Below are 11,423 nucleotides of genomic sequence, written 5' to 3'. Positions count from 1 at the left end.
TTAGCACATTGTCTCTCTCAGTTTATATGCATATAAGTGTTTGTAAGGTGGAAGCATCCGATCAGAATTTACATATGATATACATGCTGTCTATAATGCATGTTCATAGTTATATGTTAACCTTTGTGCAAGTTAACAGTTTAAACTGAGATATATAAGACATGCAAAAGCAAAAAAATGGAACGCTAATCTAAACCAAAGCCAAAGTAGCAACCATTCGTAGCTCCAGAGTGCACCAATCTCTGCCCTGGTTTCTTACCCAATAAAGATTAGCCTGAGGAGATTGATGAGGTGGATTGAGATACAGAGGTTAAAGGGAGTGTACCAGCTCTTTCAGAGACGGATTTACTGTTGCTTTATTTTCACTATATTTGTGGCACGAAATGCACAGAATCTGTTTGGTATAGTGACAAACAAGAATAATTAAAAGTTGGATATGCCATCTCAAAGTCAAATATGCATTATTCAAAACTGTTCAATATTCTGAATGCTGGTGTAAGAAACCTTCATTTGTCTTCCTCTGTCCTTGAACTAAACTTCTCCTTTTAATCCTTATTGAACCTCTGGTAAGAACTTGATTGCTACATTTTGGTCAGAAGAAATCCACCCAGCACCATCAAGTGAAAAGAATAGTGAAAAACCATCATCGGAGTGAGAAATACTCTTCCAAATGCAGTAGGCGAAGGAATAAAAGGCAAATAAAAACAGATTTAAACCTTGTGCTTTGGAAACATAAACAGCCCCTTCTCACTGATTCCAAGCAAGAGATGCTATTTAGAGTACTATCTACTACACAAATGACCAAAAAGACTATGATCAAGACATTTGCTCTATTCCCAGCATAGCCCATTCACCACGCTAAATTGCCTGATTAGAAATTAATGGGCCTCAGTGCTAACAGGCTCCAGGGATCTAAAGGTAGAAAGTGCAGCATGTCATTATACTTACCAATCCTGGCTTGGATTAAACCACAGAAAAAGGCAGCAATGAGGGCCAGGTGCAATTGGATGTAATCTAATGGTGGGTGGTTGGAAGGGAAAGGAAGGAGCAATTAAATAGAGCAAAGTGGCTCTAAGGCCTATTTGGTACAAGGTCAAAGACAGTGTTGACATTTTTATAACGTGTGTTTCATGGAAAAAGATCATAATAAAGTTATAAATCAATCCAATTATTTATCACTTGTTACTTTTGTTAAAGATTTGCACTGTAATGTCAGTGTTGGAAATAACTGCCAAGTGACTTTTGGCATTCATAGAGGAAATTGAACTTTTCAAGCATCAAGATTAATAACCTTGTTATAATTACAGAGACTTGAAGTATACTTTTTATGGGTTACTTTTGAATGACAGAATCTGTTAGTAGATAAGATAATTTATATACTGCATGCATGTAGCAAACAGTTTAGAAAGAAAATATACAATTTAGTAATTATCAGTGTATAAATTGATAAGTAAGTCAAAAGTTGCTTCCTAAAATATTTTGTTTCATTCTCTTTTATATGTATTATTTTCATGACCCATTGTATCACTGCACACATAGATTACAGTAGATACACTGATGAGTTCTCGATCATTATTGAAATAAGCTTCACATCAAAAGCGAAACAGAAGGGATGCCAAGAGGAGGCCAAATTTAAAAAAATGTCTATTGGATCCGCACAAATTTTCCAAACTCAAGTTGTTTTTCTTGTTGCGAAACATAACACAAACCGATACAAATGTGCGTGTTTCTTTTGGCGCTGCCCCTGCGAAAAGCCTGTTTATAAACTGCACGGCGCGTGCGTGTGTGAGCACGGGCACGCGCCGTGCAGTGTGTTGTGTTGTGTCTGCTGACGTCACTGATGGAACTGCCCTGTCACGCGGGGTTAGTAAAAGTTGGGATAGGAGCTCGGGGCAGAGAGGGAGAGACAGACACGCAGCAACAGACGGGAGCAGAGAGACAGACAGGTTGCAGGGGACCGGACAGCTACACGGACACTCCGCCCGCCTTCCTCTCCGGAGACAGCGGATAAACCGCGGGTCAGGTCGCGGCAGAGGACACAGAGTTTTAGCGTGCGACTTTCTGCGAAGTTGAAGCCGCGCGCGCTCGCTCGCTCGGAGGAAGAAGAGGAGCCGCTGAGACCTGCGTGCTTTTTTTTGGATTTGACAAACGAGCGGAAAACACGGGTCCGTGTATGTACATGGCCGGAAGCTCGCACGAATAATTGAGCCGAAGTTAAAAGTTCACCGTCGTCGCGGGCAGGCTGGTAAATGGTGTGACATTTTAAGGACGGCGTGAAAATTGCTCCAGCTGGTCGAACGGTCGAGTGGCGGGGTACAAAAACCCGAGCTGTCAAACCCGATGACTACTGCAAACTGCCCCGGGAATGAGGAGCTGGACTTCAGACTGATCTTCGGGGAGGACGGGCAGCAGCAGCCGTTAGGCCCCTCAGGTCGGTGTGTGTTTCCCGGTGCCCGCCCGGTGCCACGCTCCGTGTGTCTTGTAGTAAAACTGAAAAGCAGTGCGCTCGAGTCAAGTTACTCACCTGCTACCGCGGCTTCAACACGGCCCTGCAACTTCACACTATCTGAGAGAAATAGCAAATCCACGCGGATTCATATTTAACTCATTGTTGAAAAATCAAAACAGTCTCCCGCACACATCACCAGCTGTCATTAGCTCCACATGCTAGCCTACAGCAGCTTGAGCGTTACGTAGAACCGCAGCACTCCCAACTTACAAACTTCTCCACTCTTTTATTGTTATTATTATTATTATTATTATTTTTTTTTTTTTTTTACAGCAGACCATCATGACAGCAGTTAATTTACACCGACCTGCTTGCACCGGTTTTGAGTTTGTGGCTGACAGAGTGCACGTTAAGTGAGGCTTTGTAGTGAACCAGCAGCTGCTGTCACAAAGCTGTCAAAAGTTAGTCACTCACTGTTTATTTACTAAACCAGATGAATTCACAGCAAACACGCTGCTGTAATGGCTCCAATACAATGATGACTCTTATCACAGTCTTCAATGTAAATCTTTTTTCATTTATGTTTAAATTCACTCTTGGGAAAAATATGGAACTACATGAAAGTTCCACTGTAGTAGAAATATATATATATATATATTTTTTTTTTACTTGGTTTGAGAATTTAATATGGCTTCAGGAAACCCTATTTATGTTTATCCACAGTTAGTTACATATTTTCTGCTTTGGCTTATCTAGAGTTGGCTTACAAAGACCAGAACTAAATATTTCAAGCTGGATGTGGTTTTATAATTTAGAAAATGTGTTTCCACCATATTAACAAGAAAAGAAAACTTGCATCTGTGTCCCCACAATGAACCTGACAATTGTCCTTGTATGTATGTATGTATGTATGTATGTATGTATGTATGTATGTATGTATGTATGTATGTATGTAGAAGTGCACTCTAACTACCTAAACTAAAAGCACACTTGACTCCATCTAATTTGCCCACTTTGTTACTAGTGGAGCAATAGAAGTAACACGATTATTTAGACCTTTATCTAATCAAAATGATGGGTTATGTTCTTTGGCTGCTTTGTAAAATATTTGTTTCGAGATTTAGATGTCATGAATAAATACATACAAATACATTAAGCATATGTAAATAGCCTGAGACCTTCATGCTTTGTTTTGAATGATCATTTCTACTTTTAGGATAAAATTAACAGTTATTTGGTACATCAAGATATACTATATTAATTTAATTTTAGAATTAAACAATATTTTAAAAACAGAACTCAATTAGCATTGTACACTATCAATATGATATGTTGAAATAATTATTAGATGCATACCATACTTGGTAAACTGTTCGGGGTGTGAATCTAAATAAATAAATAAATGCTAATATGTCATGATTCTGGGCTCTCAAGATTTAAAGGGTGGTATGTTTATGAGGCAATTTGGAGGACCAAACTCAAAGTGGGGGGATGTGAATGAAGTAGCCCATACAATGGGATTAGTAACTGCATAACTACACAACTTTAACTTTTTTTGTGACAAAAACAGCTAGTTGTCTTGTAAAAACCGTTCAATACTGTATCCGATGAGTCAAGCCTTGACTAAGAATTGAAACATGGCAGATGTATTGTTTATATTTAATAGATTAATACCTTGTTGTAATTTTTCTTCCAGCACAGAATGGCACAAAGGATTCACTTGCTTTAAGCAAAAAGTCAAAGGTGGAGAAAAGGTTCTTTGTCATTGTCTTTCAGAACTAATTTCTAATTCATTGATTTCCGGATGATTGAAGAGACTTCTAAAAGTTCAAACGTTAACTCATCAATACACAGATACTCATACAACAGGCACACATCTGCACTAACATGATTATTGCTGAAAAACAAGTAGAATTTTCCTGTTGCGTTTGCTGGACCTGGTCGATATTGGAATGAAATGACTATTTGAATAGCTGCAGTGGCTTTGGAAAAAATCAGTCGTCTGCTATGGTTAAAAAATTGAATGCGCACTTGAGTGGTGACAGAAGCACTGGGTTTTTATGGTTTGGGTTAGGATTTATTCCATGAAAAATTAACTGGAAAGGCTTTTGTCAAATGATTTTGAACGCCATATTGTAGACATGTTTGGTAACCTAATTATAGTGATGAATTACGTTCAAACCCCAAAGTTGAAGAATTTATGGTGTTTCCTTTGGTCTGTCCGTCACTGCTGAGTTCAGCCTCTTCATTTGTTTCTGCTGTTGGGTCTGAACCACAGGAACCAGCGAGTTCTCCCGCTGTGTCCCGCTTATGGGCAAAGTAAGGGCTCTGTGAAGGTTTGGCTTGTGCAATCCTAAATCAATTTTTCCCTTGCTTAAAAAGGGAGTTTGATTTGGAGATGGAATGAAGTGGGGAAAATGGCATTTTGGAATAAACATAGGAATAAAAGCACCACTGTGCAAGTGGTTTTAATCTGGTCCGCTGTGTATGAGTTGGCCCAAAAGGTGGGAGGCTGTCCAATTTAATAACTGGAGTGTACTACAGGTTGACTGAGCCAGAAGAACAGGGAGCTGCACACTCCTGGGCTGGTCTCCTTTTCTGAAGGCGAGGCTCAAGTCGGGGCTTGTTTTTGTTGCAACCTGGAGAACCTCGAGTGTGAATGAGCTTCCTCCTTCACTGAATGTCGGCTTGCGACATGTTGCATTGTCATTTCAATACCCTCACAAGCAGCTCAGGCAATATCACATAAAGTACTTTGGTTTTCATCTCATTCTACCCTGTAGAAAAATCATGTTAATGACCGATCAAATCTACGTGCTTTATTTTTTTGTCTTCACAATGAAACTGCGACTAATGAGTACCGACTTCCCGTACACCTTCAGCTCAACTGAGCTTTGGCTTGGCAGCCTTTCAACTTGTGAATGTGATTAGAAATCTTGTCTAAGTGCACCATACCACATCTTTTTTTTTTTTTTGGTTCTATTCCTATTTGTCTACTTGTATACATGTCTGTCTTTTCGGTCCCCCAGTCTCTGTTTTCTTGTTGCTCAGGAAACAGTCCACTCTTCGAAGTGAAATATTCCATTGTTTTATTCAGACGCACTGGCCAAACTCACTCTAAGGGTTTTCCCCTGATTATGAAGAAGAGAAGAAGTTCCTCTGTTAAGTCGATTGCTCAGAAAGTGAGACAATGTCATTCAGAATTAATGACAAAACTGTTGAACAACTTTATTGGTCCATGAAACAAGTTAAGGGACTTTTTTCCTCCTCTGTCTCCACGGTGCTGTTAAAATGAAGGAAAAAAAACCCCAAACTTATTTCAATGTTTTCTTCGGGATGGAAAGTTGCTGATACATTACTCATTGAGTTGTTTTCCTTGCTGTGATTGGCCGATTTGATGATCAGACAACCGATCATTTGTGATCGGTGATTTCCACAATTAGATTTTTTTATTTCACATTTTTATGTTGCCAAAAAGATCAAAACTGGTTTCTACCTAAATTTATAGAAAATATGAAGACTGAAGATTAATAATAGCTACAAGCAAACATAAAAAAGTTCAAATATTGTTTGAAGAGAAAGCTCTTTATTTCATTTTGCGACGCTTCAGTGTCAATCGGAGAAAAATGTGAAAGAGAGACACACTGTCCACAGCAGATTTGTAAAGGAGCGGCAGATTCATGTGCAGTTGTTCCTAATGGTTGATGAAATCCTGTTAAATCTGTTAAAGCAAAAACACTTTCTCCTCCAAGAACTCCATTTGAATATTTTGTGAGTCCAAAACTTGCTGCATTGCTCTAAAAGTGTTAAATCCTTGCAGAGTGACAACCGTTAAGTGAATCAGCAATCTGACACAAACTAATCCTAGTCTATTAATACCTTTGACGAAATCCCTTTTTCTACATTTACCCGTCTTATTTGTAGGATGCATTGAGCAGCCACACGGGGTTAAGGGTCTTGCTCAGGGACCAACAGTGGGACCCACTGGCCGTTGTGGGAATCAAACCTGCAAACTCTACCTCTCTGACCTCTAGGCCACCACTCGTACCTCTTTCTGGACTCTGACATTTACAGCAGACAGGTGATGGGTGCTCACCCTCATTATGTTTACATTGTGGTTTTCATTTTTACAAAGGATGCTCATGTTTTTTTAAACTGACTGACAATGGACATTCTTTATTCTTTGATCACAGTCAAAAGTATAACTCAAACAATGATCCAATAAAATACTCATTAAAGAAACAAACAAAAAACAGCAGTGTTGAAGGGAACCTATGACCTATGTTTGTAATCGGTTTTCTATCTATACAATGCTCTGCTCAGTATACTCATTCTTCATCATCAACACTATTAATACATTTTAGAAATGTTTCACAACAATGAGTATTTCCTGAATTGACACCTTCTGATATATATTCTTTTGGAATGTTAAATATGTAGCTAGTTGCCAGAGGCATCACTTATTTCACGGATAGAACAGATGGCACACATTTTGCAAGTGGAAACATCTGTGATTTCTGTCCTTCAAATCCTTCATTAGTGATCAGTGTACCTTAACAACAAGTCGGATTGATTTGCCGTCTTCTCTTGTGTTGACTGGTGTATCGTCACACCTGTTTTTGGGTGCAAACAACCAATAAAATGGGGATTCTTTTTGTGTTTATTGTCGTGCCAAGTGTGTAACAGCTTGCACAAGCTCGTTTTTTTTTAAAACCATGTCTCTTTCAGTTGTATATCAGTTATACATTTGTCCCTGCTAACTTTTGGTTTCAGAACTTCCTGTCATTCATTGGGCCAATAAGGTGGCTCACATTTGCCGAGAACCCACACCGAGTCATACACAATGATGCCTGTATACTTTGGAGTCTGCAATTAATTTGACTCGACAATCCAAACCCTTCGAAACAGCTTCCTTTGAAGGAAGAACATTTCAACAGAGAGGCCAAAACCCAGAACTTTGTCCGCGTGGGGTGACAGTCCTCACCAAAATCTACTTAATAGATTTCATATGCGACGTTCAAAACACCCAAAGCATGTCTTTTTGAAGCAAAGGCTTACGTCCCTCTATTTTTTTTTAACCATGACAATTAAGGTCTTCACATAATTTGACCTTCGTTAAGCAGTAGACATTACCTGCAGCAAATTTGGAGTCAGTATCTTACTCGTGTGCATTTAATGAAATTCTCTTAAATCACAAATTCACTTCTGCAATTTTTAGACAAATGTACATCAGCAAGCAGAAAAAGTTTTTCGTAGCGAAAAAAAAGGTAAACAATATATTTTACTGATAGGAAGTTTGTATATATATATATATATATATATATATGTGTGTGTGTGTGTGTGTATGTATATATATATATATATATATATATATATATATATATATATATATATATATATATATATATATATATATATATATATATATATATATATATATATGTATGTGTGTGTGTATGTATATATATATATATATATATATATATATATATGTGTGTGTGTGTGTGTGTGTGTGTGTGTGTGTGTGTGTATATATATATATATAAATTATAACCCCAAACCCTCATGTGGATAGACTGAAAAAGTAGAAAAACAAAACTCAAAGAATGTTTTTATATCCATCCTAAGTAAAGAAGTTGGCAAATCAATAATACCCCAATGGAAACAGACATAGCTTATAAATCACGACATAGAAGAAGCTTCTTTTCCACCAAAGGACTAAAAATAGCAGCAAACGAAAACAACGGACTCGGGCAGAGCAATGGGAAACCTCCCTTTTGAAATATGAAATGCAAAAAAAAAGAAAATCTTTTTTAATGGCAAAGTGGCTCTAGATTGTAGAAGCTCTGTATGACCTACTTTTATCAAGCAATATTATATTTATGTTGTATGAAATCTCATTTGAAATGTTTTATTTTTATTTACTTTTGAGGTAAATAACCATGCGTACCTTATGGGACAAATTTCTCTGAAGAAGTGGCTTTGCTTGTTCAAATCTCTTCTTAGACTTCTTAACCACACTATTTGCAAACACGTTTTCTCGATGAAAACCAGTTTCATGAAGTGTTTGGATTAAAATGAGGTCCCTATTGCCTGTTGGTCTCCCTTCCGAGAGCCTTGAGCTTTCTCCTTTGGCATTATTGAATGTATGTGTTTTTTTAAATTCTACATTTCAAAGCAGTCGGCTGAAAGCACTTCGCCGGCCAACCGAGCAGTTATTTGAATTAAGTGTCATTGTTCAATAAAGAATGCTGTGTGTAGGTATTATGATGGTTTTGCTTGTGGCAAACAGTCTTCAAACCAACTTTTATCTACAGAATTAAAGGCTTTAAGCCAAGATGTACATACTTATTATTGAACATATGTTAGGTATGTTATATTTTCACTTATCGTGATAACACAATTATTCTCTGACTGCATTGCAACATGTATTTGGGCTTACCTCTCAAAGCGCCACTTGCCCTGTTCATTGGAGAGTGTCTATTATGAAGTGATTGTTTGAGTGTTTTCGGAATAGGTATTGGTGAGCGCTGGGTTATGCAGGTCACAATTTTACAGTGGCCTCATCGGGTGTGATAGGTGATATGAGGCGGGGATAGAAGTGCCCACGATGGGTGGTAGAGTAGTGGATCCAGTATGGAGGTGTCTGGCTCTCAGCCCAGGCATGCCATGTGGGGTTCATATGGCAGGGTGGAATAGAAGGAGACGGGGTCCATTACGCTCTATCTGCTGGAGAGAGGAACACAAACGGCATTTTAATTCACCTTGGGTAAACCTTTTTCTGATCCTTTTTCTGTGAGATTAGACCTGCGCAGACTTTTTTGCACGTTGTTGTACCTTCTCTATTAAAAGAGGTTTTTTTTGTTTTATTTGTGGTTTGTTAGTTATTGCTGTCCCGGCACAGTGAGCTTCAGATCCGCCACCAGGACGACTGGGGCTTCTTTCCTCTCCTTGCTTTCTCAGGATATGAAAGAGACCACCAGTGACATCAGAGAGACTGATCTGGGCTAATGAAATCTCCAGATGCCAGCAGTCACCACAGCCACTTAGTGACTCGTCATACAAGAGTTTGCTCTGGTAATGGGCTGTGACGTTTCTTCTACCTGTACAATTGTCTTTGTCGTGCTCAGATATGAGGAGTTGTCAGAGCATATTTTACTCCTAATGAATAGATCAAACTGAGGGAAGCTCGTGGAGGAGGCTCTCTTGCCCTTGTCCATGTTGTTGTCATTGCTCTGCCTCCGTGAACCAAGAGCGCGATCCTCTCAGTCCTTGTCGTGGGAAAGACTGAAAGACTGAAATTACATCGCTCTCATGGTGGACTATTTTCAGCTCCAAAAGAGAGTGGCAGAGGGCAGGCGGCAGGTTCTAGTGACTCGTTCGTACTTAGAGGAGGAGAATCCCTTTCGTCTCAGCACGTCTGCAGCCTTCAGCTTTTTACTGCTCGAGCTCTTTTGCAATCTTAACGAGGAGAGGAGTGGAAGAATGCTGTGTGCCACTTCACCAGGTGAGTGTGTCGGCCCTCCCGGGCACGAGCCAGGTGTGTGTCTTGTGTGTGCGCGTGTCTGTCTAGACGTTTAGGCTGAGGGGTGGGCGCCATCACTCAGCCAAACAGCTGTTATTACAATACAAGGCATTGTGAAGTGTGGCAGAAATAGTAATTCACTTTCTCTCAGTAATAACCAAAGGAACACTCAAAATACATTTTTACAGTTAAATTTAGACTGAGGTTTTTGGTTTAAGCACATTTCCAATCTTTTCATTCAAATATTTCTGTTAGTGGGAAATGCCTTCACTTTGCCTTGCCTGGATATTTTATCATTTTAATTTCAATGTTTTATTCGTTAAAAATCTCGTGAATATTTATCTCAGGTATGTAATAAATGACCCAAACAAAGCAGCGGTCAATCCTTCAACCCAAACAAAGCATAAGTTATTTCCAAAAAAAAAGAATAGAATAAAATATTTATTGCTCTGATAAATAAATACACGTTGACGTTGTTGATCCAATTCACAGTGAAATGCTATGTGTGTGAAAAACTCAGCCTTTTGACATTCAAGTACTGCCTTTCAGTAAAAACATAAAAGTCAGACGGGTCAAAGGTCAGACAGTCATGCATGAGGTCTCCATGTGCAGTTAGATCACCATGTGGATGCCCCCTAACCCTGGTCAACAGAGGGGGTCCCAGCACCCAGTGTGATGAATGAGACGTTTGTTTCCTCGGGGCGAGGCATGAGTAACTATGTGTGGCATCTGTCTAGTTTAAATTTAGTGTAACTGAAGCTACCGCTGGCTGCGCTGTATCAACATGTCAGAGGCTGCATTACACCAGAGAGAAAGCTGTTGAACTCCTGCATCTATTTCCTTTTTTTTTTTTTTTTTGGAATTTTTTCTCTTGTCCCCTTCTGCTGTGAGTGGCATCCTGTAACACAGGGATGAGCGAGGTTTGAATCCCACATTATTTTAGGCTGTCCTCTTAAGCTATATTTTAGTCTGGCTCACACTTGGTATTGGCACCTGGACTTCACACAGTTTTTCTTGTCTTCTGCTGTTATGTGTCCAATGACCAGATAACACATTTATTAACAAAAATGCCTTTAAAAAAACACGGATGATTCTGGGTTTCACTTACTGAAAATAAACATTGTTAAATAAGTTGTTGATGAGATTGGTAAATAAATTTTGAAGCTCACAAGCTTGGAATACTTCAGGAGTCACTTTAAACTTCGCGATGCAGCTCTGACGTTTTCAAGGGGGTGATTGCAAACATTCCAGTAGGGCCCCATGTGGCTGAGCAGACCCTACTACATGGGTCAAAAGTGGAATGCTGTCTCCATGTGGACTTTGACAGCGAGGCTAAAACACACCAATTGCGAAGGGAGATTCTAGTTTTACAACTATGTGTTTGATCTCTGTCGAAAAGATGGCACCTTCAGCAACGCTTTGCAGCATGATTAAGAAATATTTCACTTT

General features: G+C 39.1%; 1 protein-coding gene across 1 annotated transcript in view; it reads left to right on the top strand.

The window, feature by feature from the left end:
* The first annotated feature begins 1,905 nt into the window (after positions 1 to 1,905).
* The window catches only part of nfatc3a (nuclear factor of activated T cells 3a), a 58,092-nt gene continuing 48,574 nt past the window's right edge, over positions 1,906 to 11,423 (top strand). Inside the window, exon 1 of the mRNA XM_080458114.1 lies at positions 1,906 to 2,431. Within this exon, the coding sequence (XP_080314240.1) occupies positions 2,341 to 2,431 (91 nt within the window). The 5' untranslated portion in view covers positions 1,906 to 2,340. The remainder of the gene's footprint in view (positions 2,432 to 11,423) is intronic.

This window comes from Lipophrys pholis (assembly GCF_963383615.2).
Source record: "Lipophrys pholis genome assembly, chromosome: 2".
Taxonomy (NCBI): Eukaryota; Metazoa; Chordata; class Actinopteri; order Blenniiformes; family Blenniidae; genus Lipophrys; species Lipophrys pholis.
This window is presented reverse-complemented; position numbering and strand designations above follow the sequence as displayed.